We start from the raw sequence: 20,808 nt of genomic DNA on the forward strand, positions 1-20,808 counted from the left end.
TTCAAATAACTACCTAGGCACAAACTTAGACTCTTTTACCGAGTAAATGCAATCAAATGAAAGTGCTTTATGCATACCCTTTGGATAGTCGATTTTCATCCCTATTAACTAATCAAAGATCAAAATCCCCCATGCAATAAAGAAGGCTGGAATTCACATGCTACAGTAATCTCTATAACACCATCGACCTGATGAACATGTGGGAATTGTAATTCGTGAAGTGCCAGTTTGACATATATTGTTGTTCCTTCTAAAGACCATTTTACCCTATGAGGAAGGGCCCTCAATGTATAAAAAGAGGATTAGACTAACCATGAATGCATGCGCTATATGCACACAAAACTCCACAGCAATCCCTATTGCCATAATCAGGTTTACAATAGAAACCGCATTTAGTTGAATACCCAGAATTGCCATTACACCCTGCAGCAGTCACAAAGGTCGTGATTCTCATTTTGAAACTAAGATATTAATTTAGCACATAAAGCTCTAATTGAATTTTAAAAGAGAAATCCCCTAAAAGAATTGAAACAGGGAAAATAGGAAACCTAAAGGAAAGACATAATAAAATCCAAAACAGTAAAAATAAGAGATACCATGAGGTCCAGAATTATCATGAGCAGAACAAGTAATATGATTGCTGAACTCCACAGGCTGCATTGGGTTGCAAAACAATAAAAGTACACTTAGTCCTGAATAGAGAGAACAAATTTTGAAATTACGGTAACCATACAAGGCTTAAGTTTGAATAGATTTTCTACCTCGAAGTTATGACCAAACAAACAACAAAAACAGCACCTGTTACATAGCATTGCATGTTATTCAAAGTCATATGAATTGGATAAAAAACAGAATTAATATGAGAAATTCAGAAGACTCAAGTAAAAATTGAAAAGTTTATGTCAAGGAGAAATAAGAACATGGAGAAACATGAGAATATATGAATTACATTTTCACTTTCTAATTTTTGACACAATAAAAATCGTTAAGTGGATGTCAATTAAATATGACTTAATTGTATGGAATTTATATTGTGGTACTGAAATATTTAACAATAGAGAAAGGAACAGATGTTGTATGTCCTTCTGGAGACAAATAAAGTGGCTTGATGTTTACAAGACAACAAAGTACTCACTCAAAGACCATAAAAAGGAAAGTGAAATAAAAAGTTTGAAGTCAAGAACATATTTATAAACCTTCTTAACATAACCTCAAATTTCAAAAAGTAATCGGAACAGGAAGGAATAATAAATAGAAGGGCAAGTATCTTGGACCAAAACAAACAGTTGATCTCATAAAAATACGGTTCACAAACAAGTATGCCACCCCATGTATACATGTTATTAGATTTGGAATACTAACCCAGTGCTATGGCAATGTTGATGAGGGCTATATTCCATACATCCAGATATTGTTCAAAGAAGATATAAAATACCGAGTACGGAAATATATCCATCTGCACAGGAGAAGTTTAGTCAGTAAGAAATAGAGATTCATAAAAGTAATAATATGAGACACCTTGCCCAGTTTTAGCCAGTGCAAAAATACTTCATAAGGACAAAAAATAAAAAGTATATCCATAATCATATCACCTACAATTTCATTAAAAACTTAATATCAACAAAGAGAAATTCAGGGGAGAAGTGTTGCTAGTTAACAACTCCAAAACCCCTGCTTATGGCCTATTGAGATTGAGACTCAAAGCTCATGCAAAAATTAGGTATTACACTTCCAAGTAAAATATTAGATTGGTGAGAGAAAAACTCATGATGCAATTGAAGTCCAAACCTTTAAAGATGCAGAAATTCTAGAGCAAAACTCCCTTGCAGCTCGTATTGCATTAACATAATCACCCTAAGAAGGTTCCAGTTAGATAAAACAATGCATGAAATATCATGCATAAGCCAGAAAAATAGAGTAGAGATCTACTCCATTTCTTAAAAGAAATAGAGCTCTCCATTACTATGGTTTTGATGTATAAATGTCCAATTAGTGTCATATTTTGGGAATGTGAGCCTTTATATCACTTATATACCCAAAAACCGTAGTAATAGACATCTCCATTTCTTTTGAGAAATGGAAAAGATCCTTACCCAAGAAAATAAGTTCATAATTTATCACTTTGCATACTTGTCTATTAAGTGGTGTATGATAAGTACGAAATTCAGAAGCTTGTATGACACCATGGCCGTAACCTGAAATCAGTTATAAGTAAACTCTTTATATCAGAATTTAAAATTTGAGAAGGAAATTTCGCTATATAGAATTTTGTGTTAACTAGGGACAACACATAATCTAAGCTTTTTCTGCACAGTTAACTCTGCTAACACAAATTTTAAGTTTTAATAGTATTTCTTTTTACACATCACTCCTATCTTCCACCATTTTACTAGAGAAGAGCCTTTAACTCTGGGGTGACCAATCTTCCCAAATTCTGCAAATGGATATCTAGATTTAATGGACTCTTTCATCATTTTAAATTCTCCACAGAATAATCTTCATTTTCTCCAGTCGCACCAACTTTCTGTCTCTCCTTAGCTACATCACTATTTGTTCAGACTCACAGTCAATAGTGTCATCGAGTTAATTTATTAAATGAAGGACATAAAAGTTATCTAATTTGTTCCTACAAAATCAAAATAACATACAACTCTGAACCAAAACAGAAACAGGTCAAAAATATCTACCAAATTAATAAAAAAGAATACATTAACTAAAATGATAAAATTAAGGTATAACTATATCGTGGTGTGGAGAAAAAGATCTGTTAGAATATTAAAAAAATATCTTATAATATCTATTATATTATATTAGAGTATCTTGAATTATTCCATAGGATCAATTTATAATCATAGAGATATCTTAGAATATCTCTCATTATTATTATGATTTATTCCTTATTTAGGATTGAGTCTATGTTTCTTTATAAATAGAGATTAGTATTGAGTCTTTTGTAATCAAGTCAACATTAAACTATTATCAATAATATTCAAACCCTTATTATTTTCTCTCCTCCTTTTCTCTAAAATCCCACAATTTCAACATGGTATCTAGAGCCTATTTTGATCCTCCTTGAACAATCTTGTCGTTGTTCCGCTGCTAAGTTCCCACCAGTTTGGGAATATAATCCTAGTTTCTCTTTTCTAGCATGATCATTCCTTTTTCTGACTACTATCACTTCCGTCCACAATCGTCGCTGCTGCCCCGTCTGCTACTGCCGTTGCCGCCGTTTGCTGCCGTTTGCTGCTGCTGCCTGCCATCGCTGCTAGAAAAGTTTTCTGAAACAACCACTGTCTCTCCTGTTTTGGATGCATTTTCTCACTTCGATTGTCGATTATGGCTTCGTTTCATTAGAGTCGCGCTGCTTCCTCTTTGGTGTTTGTCATGCAATTTAGTTCTTACTAATAGATTACAACAGTGGCTTCTATTCCCACCGATGATCATTCCGGTGGTGTCCCTTTTCCCACTGATGAATCATATTAGTGATGACTTATTTTCCCATTGATGATTATTCTGACGATGTGTTTTATTTTTATGTCTCACACTTTAGCAGGACAGTTTGTCCCAGATGCACTGGCCCCATCTTTGTCCCAGATGTACTGGCCTTGCCTTTCTCTCCTTGAAGCACGTCTCTCCGATATTATTGGTTTAAAGCTTCCAAATGCAGTTTTTAGAAGAACGGACCTCGCTTTGTTCAATTGCTTGCCATGAATTTCTCTCAGGCTGATGATCATATCGGCTATCTGGCTAGGCTATATTTATAGCAATTCTCTCCGACTTCACCTGCATCCCTGAGTTGCTTTTCCATCCTTTTTATTATTTTGCAGAGCAAAACATTATTTTCTTGTAACAAGCTAAAACTTAGTAAGATTTAGCTTGAGGGGGAGTGTTAGAATATTAAAAAAATATCTTATAATATCTATTATATTATATTAGAGTATCTTGAATTATTCCATAGGATCAATTTATAATCATAGAGATATCTTAGAATATCTCTCATTATTATTATGATTTATTCCTTATTTAGGATTGAGTCTATGTTTCTTTATAAATAGAGATTAGTATTGAGTCTTTTGTAATCAAGTCAACATTAAACTATTATCAATAATATTCAAACCCTTATTATTTTCTCTCCTCCTTTTCTCTAAAATCCCACAATTTCAACAAGATCAAAGAAATGTAGCAAATGAACCAAGATGCTGACTCATTGGAAATTGGAGGTGAAGCAAAATCATATAATGATGCTGCAATAATTACATTCAATGCCTAGGAAATTGTATTGACTAGGACTACTAACAATTAGCTTAGGATGTTGCACAATCAAGGAATAATTAAAACACACTGAATTTTAACAGTATGGATAGCATCGTAAATTAGAGTCATAGACAATTTGACCAAAGAAAAAGCAGGGTCAAACGATCTTTTGACTGAGTGTACCGATTTACACATCCAACAACATTGATGGCCTTGCTTAGGACATCCAATGGTGTCAATGTCTCAAGTCTCCTCTATTGGTGAAAATACACAGATAAAGGTGAGAAAAGAATCGTAGTGATAGATTAGATGGAAGCATGGAATTACAGTATAGTATAAATATAGAGGAACGCTAGCAACACATATTTTTTAACACACTCTATTTGATTGGTTAAATTTTACATAGGTCCCACCAAAACATGTGGGTTCCATATAAATTTGGTGGATCCATGTGTATTTTAACCAATCAAATAAAGTGTGTTAATAGTGTGTTGCTAGCATTATTCATAAATATATCTTAAAGTGCAATATACAGTTTCTGTATTGCATGTATATTGCGGCCTGTGAAAAACTTAGTTCACATGTTATTGAATTAGGGATTTTGTATCACAGCGTGTCACACTATTCTAGATGCAACAGCAACTATACATATCCTACATAATAGAATAACTGTACAAAATACAGTCTAACAAATTAAGTTTCTCTCACTATGCTCAGTTTCTCATACTTATTCACTTTCTAAGAGTACATGTTGGGATTTGACTCATAGAGAAGAGAAGACAAAGATGAATGATATGATGGTGCGGTTGTTGAATGACAATAGCATCAGAAGGTTCGACATAATGTTTCAAGAATTAGAAAATGTACACATGTAATAAAATCTTAATTAGCTTACAGCAAATACACAAGGAACAGAATAAAAGTTTTGTTCTTTTAGAGAGAAAGAGAGAGAGAGGATATCATTCATACCATTGAGATCTATACTATTGGTGTAAGCTCCATGACCACCCTTTGCACAATCAGCTGATGGCAATGCATCAAGAAACCAGGGAAGCTTCTCTTTGAACTGTGCTGTAGATGGACGATCATTAACTAAATCCGAGTGGCGGAAACACTGGGAATCAACCAAAAGTGTTAGTCGTTTTACTACTGCACCCTTCTGATTTAGAGTTAAAAGTTTTGTGAGAAGTAATATACTATATAATGAACAAAAAAAATTATAGGGAAAAGTATATTACTGTTGTACAGTCTTTGCACACTCCACCCAGCCCACATGGTCCTTCATCTGGTAAACAGCAAGGTGGCTGAACAAAGACAGATATTTACTACTGTAATCGAGAGATGTGATTGTACAGGGAGCAATATCTTATCAGATTAATACAACAAACAATTGTCGTAGGCTTGTAGCTAGAAAATAGGCAGGGAAAAGAAAGAAAAACTTGATATGGCATCACATGCATATGCAATGTGCATGGATGTAGCTCCAAAATATGTAGGAGAGAAGGAAAATAAAAGCAACCTCCACAAAAAATTTATCCAAGCATATAAAACGAATAACATACCTGATCATCAGGTGGACAATAAGAGTCATTTATGAATTTTCGACAGCAACTAAAAGCTTCAGGTGATATCCATACAAGGAAATCATCAAGCCATGAGGCAGCAGGCTTGGCAATGTAGCTTGATTTTGGTACCAATGATGCTCTAGATATCTGCAGTGTCATGGAGTAAGATATGCAGAATCCATTTATATACGCCAAGATAATAAATAAATAAATAAATAAATAAAAACATTACGAGTGTACTTGCATAAAAGTCAGCCATTCAACAATATATTCAAAGTTTCACACAGGAAAATATGAGGTGCAGCTGTGTGCAACTCTACATTATATTATAATTTGTAATTAAAATGGGACTAAAACGAGAATGAAATTTCATTAAACAAGTCAAAGTTCATACAAACCACTTATTATAAGTGGATCACACAAGATGAGCAGTTAATGGAATTGACAAGTGGTTGGCAAAATATTAATTGTGGTTAAAGGAAAATCAAATCAGCTTAGTCAAAATCAAATGTGGTGCCAATATCACAGAATATTTAGATGGAACTGAAGAACTGGCTGAATAGCTGCTACTAAGCTAGGCTCAACATATCAATTATATTTGATGAATTGCCTTAAAAGTATATGAAAATTAAAGAAGAGGTTTTAGTAAGAAACACTTTGGAAAAATTCAATCATTGATTACCTCATTTAAAAGAGAATTTGAATCACAATGGCTAATGGAGCATAGCTGGTTTGTATGTTTCGATTCCAAACTGCAGAGAGAATAACATGAAAACAGCTAAACAATCAGACTTTCATTCTTACTCTGTTTTTTTCTACAATTTTTTTATCAAATTTCTTACTTAATCACTCAAAGAGGTAATTACATCTTCAATTCATCAAGATTACAACTAAATTACATGTTCAATTCATCAAGATTACATCTAAATTACATCATAAAGACTGTTATAATATCTAATCCATCAAAATTGACATATTTTTAGTTTTTATCTAATATTATGATCTCGTTGTCAATGAGGGTCTAGTTATGGTACTGAGTAGTGAAAAGGTGGATAACTACAATTGCCCTACGTTTCAGCTGTCCTTGAAGGAGGAAGCACGAATCCATAAACCATGGTAAAGAGGTTTGATAGTGAAACTACAAGGCGTAAGGGGGTGATGGTGAGAAGTTTCATGGAACTGGGAATTGATTGTCCCCATAAATACAAAAACTAAGAAACGAAAGAAACTATTACAACTCTTAATTCTAGCTGTACAGATCAGAGTAATATATTCAAAGCAGAATCATATCCGAACCGCAAGATTCTGATTGATTCCCACAATCATTGACAAGGACATTGAAAAGGAAATATGTTTTCTAATAAATTGCTTGAGTCAAAAGAACACAACAAACTAGATTTATATAACACTACGTAGTAAATGCATTCTACTAGTTACAAGAAACAATAAATAAGCCGAAACTTTCCCTATAATACTAAGGATCCTATGCAATTTGGAACTAGTTACTTTTTTATTAACATGTTATTTGCAACAACCACCATCATAAATTATGTGCCTTATGCAAACAGGTACCGTGGACTTTCACTTCTTCCTAATCGATCCTCAAACTCGTATTGTTGTTACAATAGACCCCTTTTGTTCACCCTTGGCAACTTAACGCCAAGTTAACAAAAGGGTCTCTTGTAATAATAGTACAAGTTCAAGGATTAATTTGAATGAACTGAAAGTTCAAGGTGCTGATAGCAAAAGGCATAAACTTTTCCCTAATTTTAATTGATACATCTATATGATGTTTTTCATATGCTAACACATTGGAGGAAAATAATCACATGGATAATTTGCTTTCTAGTAATTTTATATTTTTCCACTCATCTAAGGTCTGCATGCTTAAGACAAATAATTTTGTGCTAAAAAGACTATGCCATTAATGTATGAAGAGAAAAGAACACCTAAACATTAAAATTAATCAACCTGTAATTGTAATCTTTCACAACAAAATACAGTGGTGGTCCCACTCTGAGGTACTCGGAAATGTTACTGAAATACCCCTGGAAACAGAATAAATAACCACTATAAGAGGCTGGATGATAAAGAATGGAGCTGAAAGAAATAGCAAAAAAACACGAGAAATTAATTAGAAACTTAGACCTGAAGGTAGGAATCCCGCGGAAGAGCAATCTGTTGCTCGAGACCAGGTTCAATCCTTGTGCATAATGCCTAAAAATATAAAAGCATAGAGATGACATTTTCCAAAAATATCCTACTAAAATTTAATATTTTATCATTTACAAGTAACTTACAATGCTTGCTAAGGTAAATGCACCAAATATGGCGATGACCAAGACTTTAACTCCCCATAATCCAAGAAATGGTGCATGAACCTCCTATATTTACACAATGACAACAGAGTTAATTTTGATGCTAAAATAAAAGCCAGGCAATATAGTATAAGGTCTCTGCTGTGAAGTTAGCACTTTTTTGCCAATGATCACCAACTAGAATCAGAACACAACAAAACTGAATTCATAAAACCATTGAGTGGCACAATAATATCTTCTTTTTTTTTTTTTTGTTTATATGTATTCATCACATGAACTAAATATAATTGTACCTTCATATATCGTGTCAGCAATCCATCTGTTTCCTGCCTAATTCCTGCACTTCAATGATGATATGATTAGAACCATATGCGCACAAGGAGAGAAAAAAGTTCAAAAAATTCAACAGAAGCTGAAAATAATTCAGGAGTACTGCAATAAATTAAAAATTATTAACATCCTCCTAAAACTAAAATCTTAATCTATTAGGTAGAAGGCCAAGTGATTCAAATCCCTAACATGTTTGATGCTTCATCACAGGCCAGTTGTTTGGAGTTGAAGCATGACATAGTACATAACTACCATATGTTCTGGTAAAATTAAGACTCACCATGACAAAAAAGGCAGCAGTTATCAAATTTGTAACCACTTGGTCATGGCGTCTTTGATATTGTTGAATATTCTCTATTTACTATCGTTAATATAGTTTCCTAATTTATCTAGCTTTCCTTTCTTGAGAGATGATTATTCTAAACTATTCAACTTGATACGAGAGCAAGGTTCTGATATCTAGCTCCATGAATTTAGGGTCGGCCGCCGTCAAGGCTAACCTTGGTGTTTTTAGGTCAAATTGCATTTGGGATTGCCGTGACAAATATTATGAGATACTTTTTGGATACTCTAACAAAAGCAAAAGGTCCAATGTCATGGATGCATATAAAGAATGAGGGCATAAATGATCAATTCTTCAAAAGTTGGTCAGAGATTCCAATACCATGCAAAAACAACTACCTAAAAACACAACTTGTGAGATGCATTTTCAAGAATGGCTGTTATCTCCAATAGAAAACCAAAGTATCCATAAGTCAATAGCTTGTATGTACCTTCAGTCTGCTCCATAGAGTATCGGTTCAACTTAATGCATGGAAAGCAGTCAACCCTGTTATCCTTGGCTCTCACAAAGTCTAAAGTAACCAGAGCCACAAAAGCAGTGATTTGTAGAAGGAAGTCCAGCAGAACCGCCAAAGCTACAGAAAATATATTGTCAGAAGTTAAGAAACGTGAAGAAAACATAAACTTAAAATCACTTTTCAAAGGAGTTGGATTTTCCCCTTCCTTTATATGTGCATAAACAAAAATTTTAAATGCACTATACAAAAATATCAATTTGGTTTTTTCATCCAAAAGGGCAGGAAGAGAAAAGAAAATTCTTTAACCTGCAATCATGGAGAAAACGCGGCATGCTGGCATAGAAACAAATGATCCTACTGCAAATGCTAGAATCTCCGATAAGCTGGCAAGTGTAATGGATGGTCCAACTTCCCCCATTGCATTGCTTATTTGTTCTTCTATTGGTAAATCTGAGGGTTGCCGTTTCACAGCATCTATGATTATACACATGTTATCTACACCAACCTAAACAAAGAATGAAAAACCGAGAAAAGTAGTGAAATCTCACAATACTTAACAAGAGTGAAGATACATGACTAAAACATTATGGAAAGAGAGACAAAGGAATTAATAAAATTGGAATTAGAATCACATTAGTGTTCAACTTTCCAAGTTGCTTAGATTCTCTGTACAGCAAGTAGAATAGGTTCAACGGAGGAAATAGTGGTAGCTTAATTACATTATGCTGGGTGTTTAAACTCTATCAGTATTGAATATCCAAGAATGTAATGACTCAAGCGGCAAAGGAGGCTGACTATGCATTACTTCAGTTTAGGTGCAGAGCCCAACAATGGATAGTGGAAGCAGATTGGACAGCAAACTAGTTCGAAATTTGAACATTGAAGAGTGCTAGCAACACTCTCTTTCCAATATTTACTATCATATTGGATGAAATCCATGTAGGCCTCATCACTTTATGTGGGACCCATTCACAACATGGTCGTACCTACATGAATTTCACCCTATAAAAGAGTGTTAAAGTGAGTGTTGCTAGCACTCCTCTTCGAACACTTTCAGTCCATTTGACATGCATACTATGACATAACAGTATCTTCCACAGCAGTAATAAAATATAAATGAGAATGGTAAGAACAGAGAGACTTACAGCTAAAACCAGAAAAGGTATGACTTCCATTATGATTAGTGTAGATTTTACCCCAACAGCACTGAAAAATCCAACTGATCCAAGGACTGAAAGCAAAACAAGCAAAACTCCCGAAAGACCAAGCAATACCTAAATGTCATAACATCAAGTCAAAAATCAAATGGTGCAAAATTATCATAGTAATAGCAGTCTTAGCTGAACAACCATTTTATGCCACTCTATGTGAACTGCATGAGAAAATAATTGAACAGAAATGATGCAGTTGTTGATATGCATGTAAACCAACATAAATTCAAGATAGAATGCTTTTTTTCCTTAAAATAAAAAATTGGAAAACATTCAACAACTTAAACCTGGTCTGATATTAACCTTTATCTCCCCATCTAACACCTCATGGGACACATGAAATTGAAACCTCTCTAAAACTAAAATTCTTATGGCAGTCGAGTTATAGTGAATTGCTACCAAATTTTCAATTAAAAGTTGAACTTCCCTGACCAAATAACGAAGCCCTCTTGAAGAATCACGCGAATGGATCCTCTTATGACATAGGTGTTGAAGTTACAGGTTTTACATAAAGAGAGGAGAGAAAGAATAAAGACTAATTATAACTATGTTTGATAATTGGATGATAATTAGATGATATAAACAAGTTAAGCCCTAACACCAGAGCTTGTTACAAGTTACCCTTTGAAAGAGAAAAATAAGTAAATACTACTAGGGCAAAACTGGTTCCAAAACCACAACTAACTTTCACAGCCAGCAAGCAAACCATACCACAACGATACTAGGTCCGTGCTAGCTACAGATCTACCAGCAACAGAAACATACTAGCTGAGTAGTCAGAAGACAGCTCTCACTAACTACAAGACTGAGCTAAGTACACATGACATTTTCATCAAGAAGTACGATTTAGCACATATTAGCACTTATACAAGGCATGTGTGTATTGAGTACACTCAAACAATTCAGTATACCAGTGTACAATAAATGAGAAAAAGACAACGGAATCGGGAAACCTAAACATAAATACCATACCTTGGTTGAGAGGTAGAAAGAAGATAAACGAGGTGGTGTATCTCCCAATGTCACTGATATATAGGCAAACATTACAACATAGCTCACCTAAAAAGACGTAGGAAATTAATTTAATTTATATTCAAGTATAACAAATCTTTAATTCGTAAAGCCATAATCAAACTATTCAGTTCATGAGTCTATATATAACACAAATCAGTTTTTCATGTTGAGTTGGAAGAAATGAAAAGTTCTTACGAGTATTGTTATGACATCAGCAGTGCTTTCTCTCTTTAATTCTTCCTCAATTGAACTTTCAGCAGAGAACGACAAAGTTAGATTGCTAGATTGCACCATTGGCAGCAATTCCTCCTGCCAACGTAAAATTGGTTCAAAATGTGATGCAGGTATCGAATGAATATACAAGACAGATTACTATACGGTACATGAGTAGAGGTAGAATTTTAAAACAAAAAACTGAAACTCACAACCACCCCGAACGGACCCTAAGATGATAACCTATTTTCTTACAGAAACCAAGAACACAATGATATCATGGATCTATAAAGAGATGTTAGCAAGTAACAATAAAAAAAGAAGCAATTAAACAAAATGTCAATGTTGTGATATATTTAGGAGTCAAACCTTAGCTAACCGGATGAAAGCTTCTTCCCAAGCAATTGCCTTCCCATTCTCATCTCCAACTTTTGTGATTGCATTATTGACAGGGTACGTGATAATAAATGCAGAAGCCTACAATACAGTAATCAGCATATAAGTTAGGCATAAACAGACAGCTAAGCCAAATCGCAAGATCTTACCTCTGAATAGTTGTTCCCGGAAAAACCTCCTAAGGCAGTAGTTGGTTCGAGAGGAGCCTTAAATGCACTAAAGCATGTTTCTGTAGAAGTGTAATGCTGCAAACGATAAATTCAAATAATCAGAGTCAACATATACCAGATAGCCATATAAGGACACTGTAAGAACCCAAAAAGAAATTGAAACATTATGGAATTTAGGGGTGAAACTCCTCACAAGCAGGGGAAAATATCCTGTAATGGTCTGAAATGAAACTGCTAAAACGGAAATGACAATGTAAATGGAGCTCAGCTCCTTATAGATGGAAATGAAACTTCATAAACAAAAGAAAGATAAACCCAATTTTGAGAGAGTTAACCTCTCTTCCAAGCCAACACACGAATACCGAAATGCTAATTCTCTGATGCCTTTTACGGTGAACCATGCCACGCTATATATTGTTCATTCTGTTATTCCTTTTTCTATATTCTTCAATTCAACCAATCGCAGTTGTACCTTCCTCTCAATTAATAATGGGCCTATCAATATGATAGAATAGAACTGATACGAAACGCAACTGCAGAAAATATATATTCCGTAGGAGTTCTATTATTCGGAATATGATGACCATGATGCAAATAAAACAATTCCTTCTCTTAGAATTTGGGTTGGACTTAACTTGACCCTTCAAAAACCAATTTGTAAGGTGAGGGATGTCTCCCACTTACAAACACTTGTTCCGATTATATCTCATCAAATTGGGACTCTCAACACACACCTCTCACACCCAAGACTAGGCATTTGGGATGTGATCAGAGTGGCCCGATTATGGATGATTCAGCGGATCTTGGATAGGCTTTAATATCATGTTGGAAATTCATACTCGAATAAATCTGTGACCTCCCCTCTCAACCAGATGATCCCTAGAAAAGAGGAGTATTAGAACAATTTCGTTTTGCTAGTTTATTTTTTCTCTATTTCTATTTGAGCCCATTAAAGGAGGGTGAGCTCTTTATTATAAGTTTGATAGTTGCTATTTTGTCCAAAAATTAAGACCATGCACTCCCCAACTTATATACATTTTCATTCTCTTCATTCTAACCAATACGGGACTTCTTCATTTTCCAACACTTCCCCTCAAGTCAAGAAATATGATTCATTTGTGCAAAAAATCACCACTGAAATGATCATCAGTGGGAATAGAAGCCACTAATATGATCCACTTATGAGAAAAGAATTACACGACAAACACCACAGAAGAAGCCAACCTCACAACGAAGAAGAAGAAACATAAAACTGGCATAATTGTGCAGTGCCAGAAAATGTGCAAAACACAATGCAACAACAAAAGGACTGGAGCACGCATGAAAACTATGACCCAAGAGCTTATGGGAGGTCCAACGGAAGCGAGAGGCCCTTAATGCCAGCAGCAAGGATCAAAACACCAAAAACAATGACGAACTAGTACCTGAAACAATGCGAGCAACAGCGCGAAGCAGTTGTAGGTGATCGGTAGAGTTGAGTTAGACCGAACTCAAATTCTAACAGTTTTCTCTCTCCTTCAACCAATTCTAGTTGGACTACCTCCCCACCCCCCCAAAAAAATAATTTGGGCCTATCAAACACTTAAAGTCTTATTTTGATAAAGGAAATTGCTTTCAATGAAACTCATTTGAGTAACTAAACTAAGGCAATCATTGATCAGATTATCGAAGTTTACCTGAAAACAATATTCGGCATGTTCGACACCTCCATAGTTGTCATAATTGTCAGGGTCCATTTGAAAATACTATTAGATAGAAAAGTAGGAAGAAAAAATGGAAATCAAATAAAATCATCTTTAATATGCCCAAAAAACAATAGTAAATTAAAATGGAACTGAATAAGAAAAGCCAACTGGTTGTACTAAGCATGCATAATAAATACATAAATGCAAAATTCAAAAGTACTTCACTAATAATCCTTTGAAAGTGGGAGTTTGAACCTGCAAAATGCTTTGGGTGGCACAGTCATCTCCTAAAGGCCTTAAGCAAATGTCACTCAAAGATATCAATAAACCAGAATAATTTGCACGAATTGCATCAACCTGTCAAATCAATGAAATGGAAAATTTGTAATAAAGAAAGTCCAACTACATATGCAACCCTTCCATTCAAAGTATAGAAAAGGAAAGAACCGAAAATAAAATACCTTTTCCTGTATTTCGAAAAGCAATTCAATATTGTCTTCAGTAATGATACTTGGTGGCTTGCCATGCTTAGATTCAGGGACTGTGGCTATTATGAGCTGAAAAATAAGTAAATAGTATTGCCAACGTGATTTATTTAATATAGAATCCTAGCAAGAAATGAAAGGAAACAAACAAAAAAATAAATATTCTTCCCTCTAGGTGAGATCAGCTACATGGATCAAACATTAACATAATATCCTAATACGAATATTGTCTAATGATTGAAGAAAGGGGAATATATTCTTAATATGGTTTCTGATTTTAATATGTACACACAGGTTAATGACATTGGTGGTGCATAAATTCTATTAATTACTATAATAATGAAAGAAAATAATAACTGAAAAGTGAAAAATAAGAAATCGGCTATATAAATAAGGGGAAGTAAATCTACAAAATAACGTAGAACTTCCAATGATAGAGCAAATCTATCACACCTAGCTTGCTATAAGATATTAAAACAGCTGTGGTAATTCCTTTAGTGAATACATTTGCCAATTGAAGCCTGAAAGGATGTATGTTGTAGCTATAAGACCATCATCTAATTTCTTCTTGATGAAGTGAAAGTCTATCTTTGTACGTTTTATCCTATTATGTTGAACCGGGTTGTGTGCAATGCTAATGGCACAGATTTATTGTCGCAAAATAGAAACATGCAAATGATTATGCATGCAAGATAGAGGTTTTCTATCCACTTACTCTAGAGACAGCATAGATATCAATAACTAGAGCACATGCATAGAATTACAAAAGAACAAAAAGAAAGGTAAAAGAAATGATAAGCGCTGCTGAAACCTGTTCGATTCTATAGAATGGAGCCAGGTGACTATCAAAAAAATCTTTCTCTTCTGCTGCCTTACTACCAGGACCAACCCATAACTGCAATATGAACATGACCAACACATTTAGTTTACAGCACAGTCAATACTTTCTGTCTTCTGGAATCATATAGGACTATGAACACTTACACATATTACCCTTAGTGCGACCTTTGTTTAATTCCCCGTGTGTGTGTGTGTGTGGGTGGGGGTGGGGGACGAGATAGAGAGAATAAGTTATATATATTAAAATTTAGAGTATTTGAACTTGAACTCGGGCCAACAAATTCATAAGAATGTGTCCAAAAGTCCAAGCAGATAGAAAGGATGTTTTCTATAAAGAATACACCTTTGCAGTGATATTTTAGCTTATAAGCCCTTATTTGGCCAACGCAATCCTTGTAGTGAAAGGATATTTTTAAGAATGATTTAACTTATGTTTTTAAGAATGTATCCAAAATGTGCTTATCATTTCAGCACTTGTTTCAACAACCCATCCAAACATGTCTAACAGGAGATTAAAAAAATGAACCAATGTAATACTAACAGACCAGAAAGGAAAATAACACATTATTCTGCCGGTGGGAACTATGAGAATATACATGTAATAGAAGTAGCTGCCATTGTTAATTTGTTATGACAGCTGTCCTAATAACTGACAGCTGTCCATTCCCTATTATGTAAATCTGCTACTGCAGGTAAAGACTCAGCAAGTATATAAGTTGAGGTCTCTTCTCTTGTAAGACAAGATATTCATTTTCAAACATTCAATACAAAAGCTAGTTACAAATTCTTAGCTAGAAAATGTTAACATATAACAGTCACAGAAAATAAATTAAATTTTTCACTTTGTGAAGATGCTATGGATGAAATATGATACCTTTTCAGGTCGCGTCTCCACCTGGAAACGAAGCAGACCCAAACAAAGTAAAAGAACAATTGCCAATGAGGAAAAAAGAATAATAGCAGGCCTTCTAGCAGCCCATCTTCCATAAGCTCTGGATGCAAAAACAAAATATTAATCATTGATTATGAAACTGTAAACCTAGCAAGTACTAAAGCTACAGACCTGTAAAATCTAGACAAACATCCGTGAACAAAAGAATATTGCATGGCATTCTGCCTTTTCTGCTCCATCACTTGCACCTTTAAAAACAAAGTCAACGTATGATGGAGTAATAAATAATACTAAATATACATCTTGTAATAACATTAATAACATGTTGTAATAGCACTGCAATAAACTGAGAGTCCAACTGGATTTGGATATGGATATGGATAACCAATTCACAAAACGGGTTTACAAAAAGCATATAACACAACCCTGTTTTAAAAATCTGAAATGGGCAGGTTAAAAAGTTATTGCAAATATCCGGTTTTTAAAATATGGTTTTGGATATAGTTGTGGTCTGGGCCTTGTAACAGGTTATGTTGTTTACAGCTACTTGCAGCCTATGGCTTGATAATTAGGAGTTACAGGACCCAATTACCAAGTTCCATTAGCTTAAAAAGCATCATATTCAATCTTCATGGCTTAAGTTTGATAAAGTTTGTAGGCTTAAACCATTGTAGGCTTGATAAAGTTTGTTGGACAGCTGTCAGTTCGGAGCGTCAGTGACAAGTGTAGGACAAAGTCTTGGCTTAAGTATGCCAGAATCTGGGACAATTTGTGTCGGACTGATTGACATAATCTAAAGAAGGATAACGAAAATGTACTATTTAAAGCCAGATGTAAATTCCAAATAATTTTGAAGTTACAGTTAACATATGGACCCAATAAGAAAAAATCTTAACCCCAAGCCATCAATAATATGAAGCTATCTATTGGTGTTGGTTTAGCAAGTAAGGATCAAAGTACTTAACAAAAAGGTTTACAGTTTCAAGCTGCCCACAATTTGTCAACAGTAGCAATCTACATGTACCATTATACCCCTTGTTGAGGCTTGTGGCATACTTTGGCTTTGGTATAGGTTAGTCTCCTCTTTCCTAGACATTTTTCTGTTAAGAGATTAGAGAAGTATACAAAATTCATGTACCTTCACTTAACAACTTAAGATTTTCGGATAGTTGGTTCATGTTTTAGTATATAAGAGTCTCTAAGACCAAGCAATTTAGAGCTTGGACCTTATCATTCCCATTTTTCTAAACAAAAAAGTTGAAATTTGGCATAACATGCCCAAAGAACTTTTGCATGATGGGATATGTAAATTATAATAATATGAATTCATGCATCCCATCACCCAACAGTTTAAACTTTAGGATAGTTGGTTTCCACTAAACTAATAATAAAAATAATTGGAAATGGAATCCTTCTTATACCCAAACATATACAGATTTATACCTCTTCAGGATGAGTTCCTTCCCTTTGGATGTTAGTAAAACTACTTCCTTCACCATCATTCAGCAATGGTTCCACATTGGAGCCAAGGCTCCTCTCTTGTCTTGTTCTTTTCAGCAACACCCATCCAAACAACACAAAAACCAATAGAATATACAAGAGAGCTAATGAAAAATCCACACATCTGACCTGTAATCGTTATACAAAAACCAACTTCATGACATACATCAAAAGGTAAATCAACTTTTAAGAAAGAAATAATCTTGAAGTAAACGAAATCAATCATGAAAAAAGAATATGGTTTCAACCTTCAGAGATCCCAGTCTAATAGAGCAGGGGTCACTTTTGGGTGGTGGAGGTTCTGAGCCCGAGCAAACGGGAGATGAAGGACAATCGCCGCAAGAGCAGCCCAGCGAAGTGTCATTACATGTATAGACAGATGCATTCATAGGTTCCATAGGAGATGAGTCAGGAATGGTTGTCTTAAAATGTATCGAATAAGGTGAACCGGGAAAACCAGGAGGCACTTTTTCTCCAAGAAATGCTAACCACTCTGGCATGGTCAATCAAAAATAAATGCATAAGCACATAAAGAGCATGTATAGTCCAAGCATATAAATGAAAAATAAATATTCTACATAGCTTCCTATTTATACACAATAGGCTTAACTGAACAACCTCGTAACTAACTAACAAACTAACTCTAAGTTCTAATAACTCTAATATCTATTATTCTATATCCTAACAGAGTCCTAGAAATGATTTAAGGAAGGACATAAATATTCCAATTCCTTGAATCATGGAATCAACTTTAGTTACTAGGTAATGTAATCACAATTATAGCTCCTAAAATATACATATTTTCTATTAGGACTAAGAATATAGGATAATTAGAGTTAGTTAGTACTTAGTAGGAATTAGTTGGTAAGTTGATGAGCTTCGTAGGTGGTTGTTGAGAGTTGTTATTTTGGTTATTCTTAGAAGGTCTATAAATAGTCCTCAATTGGTAGAGAGAAAGATAGCGTTGAAGAATTAAGTTTTGTGACTAGATATTATCTAGTCTGAAATGACAGGGCTCCTTTGGAGTAGCCTTGAGTGCAAGTTTATCTTCTTCATTGTAAACCCTTCGTATCTTTTCTTTCAACCTCACTACAGGAATAAGAAACCATTCATATGTTTACCATCTTTATTATTATTTATTTTAGTCTATTTTACACAATTATTCTAGGAATTCTTTCTTGCTCAAAGAAAGGATCCTAACATTTTCCCACAAAAAACAATTTAGATAATATACAGAGGTCCTAGCACTAATTTAAGAAAAAAATATCTGTCTACTCTAGGCTGCAATCCTGTGATTTGGGAAACTTCCCTGGACTATAGCCTACTTACATATTATACACTCATCACTAATTGATACTTACATTCCTAAAAGTGCACAAAGATTCGCACCATACCAACACATGGGGGGGACAGGTCATTCAAATTGAAATGGTAAGATCACTTGTTTCACATAGTCTATGCAAGTTATATAATAAACCCAATCATGTTATAATGGATCACCTTCATAATTGCTAGCTCCAGCCCCAACAAAATCCATGGCCCTTGTGTTCATTGTCCCAAACTTTACGTCCTTACATGATTGATATAAACCTTCTCCAAAAGTTTCAGTAACATAAAAATCAATACCATCCACAGTCATATTACCATTAACCTGAAATGAACATAAGATATGTAAGCCCAGAAGCATTGAATACATTACTGTAACCGTAAAATGCCATCAAGCAGAAACATAAAAAGTCAAAACAACAGTGCTTCTACAAAATAAGGTCCACATTGGAAATGGCTTACCTGGGAAACAGAAGTGACATTGATGAATAGACTCTGACTAGGAGAGCAAGAAAGTTCACAGAAAAGGTTTAGAAAGTTCCTCAAGCATGCAGGACATCCAACTAGAATGGGTACAGCCTGAAAGATATGAATATGAATATGAATATGAATATTTGTAGGGATTTAGTTCAAAAAAAGTGTCCTCCAGAATAATGAGTAAGTGATGATCTCCATTGAAACTAAGCAGTGAAATTATTAATGTATGAAGGCATAAACACATATGGAGATTGTTGAAAGAAATAAAAGGATAGTAACTTGCCTGTTGAACCTGTACCCTTAATGTGTCAAACTGTTGCTCCGTACAACAAACATTTCCATTTATGGATGGACACAAACTTTGAATTTTGGCAGAGAGTAAATCATCGGGCTGGAAAGGGAAAGTATACATACTAGTGAATAAATATTAGAAGTAAAAAAGTACGGTTTGGATATGCAAGTGGGATGGTTGGTAGATAAACCTTGACAGAAGGGGAAGAATAGGGACAATTGAGAACTTTGCCATCAGTGCGTTGACCACAAATATCATACATTGCGCAGTATTCATCGGAATGGATAGCCCTAAACACAAATCTTACTAGTAAGTATTTGGAATGAATGAATTGAAGAGAAATTTACAGTGATTGGGAAATAATTAATTCTGACCTGGATGTTAGGGCGGGGGAGGCAGTGGCAGTGGCAGTGGCAGTGAGGAAAGGCGAAGAGAGTATCTGCATAAACATAAACATAATGATAAAAACGGTATGGTATTTACTAGTTAATTAAGGCTAAAGTCAAACTAAACTAACTCATCATCGATGAGATTGGAATTCATTCAAATTAAAAGAGAGGAGTTGAATTATTGCCTGTAATAGAAAACCGATTCCGACGGAGAAGATGATGATATTCATCATGTGCTATTTCTATTTCACTTCAACGATGACCAGAGTAGTAACTACTAAGTAAGTTAATTAATGCCTACAACTCTCTCTACAAGGGACATTGTGAACGAGATCCCATTTTTGGAAGGACATATTCGTCCATAACAAATCAAAATATCAAATTAGTCTCTTATCTTTCTTTTTTTCAGTTATACAAGTACAGAATCTGGAACTCATTTACAGCTAACAATTCTAAATGACTTCTGCTTATCAAACTAAATTAGTCTCTTACTTATTTTAAAAATATTTACCCTTTTATTTTATTTCAAATGTTTATTTTAGATCAACTAAACAAACTTGAAAAAATAGGAGGATAGATTCTAATGGACAATAATTTTAAATGCATTATATATATATATATATATATATATATATATATATATATATATAT

General features: G+C 34.4%; 1 protein-coding gene across 1 annotated transcript in view; it reads right to left on the reverse strand.

The window, feature by feature from the left end:
- The window catches only part of LOC101498347 (uncharacterized), a 22,923-nt gene extending 2,319 nt beyond the window's left edge, over positions 1–20,604 (reverse strand). The window contains exons 1-35 of the mRNA XM_004491585.4: positions 20,343–20,604; positions 20,143–20,207; positions 19,959–20,058; positions 19,760–19,867; positions 19,462–19,578; positions 19,174–19,324; positions 17,922–18,166; positions 17,617–17,802; positions 16,345–16,421; positions 16,156–16,273; positions 15,253–15,336; positions 14,418–14,513; positions 14,212–14,313; positions 13,948–14,016; positions 12,251–12,346; positions 12,075–12,182; positions 11,688–11,801; positions 11,451–11,537; positions 10,413–10,541; positions 9,574–9,772; positions 9,241–9,384; positions 8,431–8,474; positions 8,120–8,203; positions 7,968–8,036; positions 7,791–7,867; positions 6,502–6,571; positions 5,817–5,966; positions 5,493–5,558; positions 5,224–5,368; positions 2,131–2,195; positions 1,789–1,854; positions 1,363–1,456; positions 762–798; positions 597–654; positions 313–423 (exon numbers count right to left, since the gene is read on the reverse strand). Coding sequence (XP_004491642.1) covers positions 313–423; positions 597–654; positions 762–798; positions 1,363–1,456; positions 1,789–1,854; positions 2,131–2,195; positions 5,224–5,368; positions 5,493–5,558; positions 5,817–5,966; positions 6,502–6,571; positions 7,791–7,867; positions 7,968–8,036; positions 8,120–8,203; positions 8,431–8,474; positions 9,241–9,384; positions 9,574–9,772; positions 10,413–10,541; positions 11,451–11,537; positions 11,688–11,801; positions 12,075–12,182; positions 12,251–12,346; positions 13,948–14,016; positions 14,212–14,313; positions 14,418–14,513; positions 15,253–15,336; positions 16,156–16,273; positions 16,345–16,421; positions 17,617–17,802; positions 17,922–18,166; positions 19,174–19,324; positions 19,462–19,578; positions 19,760–19,867; positions 19,959–20,058; positions 20,143–20,207; positions 20,343–20,390 — 3,579 coding nt within the window. The 5' untranslated portion in view covers positions 20,391–20,604. The remainder of the gene's footprint in view (positions 1–312; positions 424–596; positions 655–761; positions 799–1,362; positions 1,457–1,788; positions 1,855–2,130; positions 2,196–5,223; positions 5,369–5,492; positions 5,559–5,816; positions 5,967–6,501; positions 6,572–7,790; positions 7,868–7,967; positions 8,037–8,119; positions 8,204–8,430; positions 8,475–9,240; positions 9,385–9,573; positions 9,773–10,412; positions 10,542–11,450; positions 11,538–11,687; positions 11,802–12,074; positions 12,183–12,250; positions 12,347–13,947; positions 14,017–14,211; positions 14,314–14,417; positions 14,514–15,252; positions 15,337–16,155; positions 16,274–16,344; positions 16,422–17,616; positions 17,803–17,921; positions 18,167–19,173; positions 19,325–19,461; positions 19,579–19,759; positions 19,868–19,958; positions 20,059–20,142; positions 20,208–20,342) is intronic.
- Between the last annotated feature and the right edge of the window lie 204 nt (positions 20,605–20,808).

The sequence above is a fragment of the Cicer arietinum genome, chromosome 2 (genome assembly GCF_000331145.2).
Source record: "Cicer arietinum cultivar CDC Frontier isolate Library 1 chromosome 2, Cicar.CDCFrontier_v2.0, whole genome shotgun sequence".
NCBI lineage: Eukaryota > Viridiplantae > Streptophyta > Magnoliopsida > Fabales > Fabaceae > Cicer > Cicer arietinum.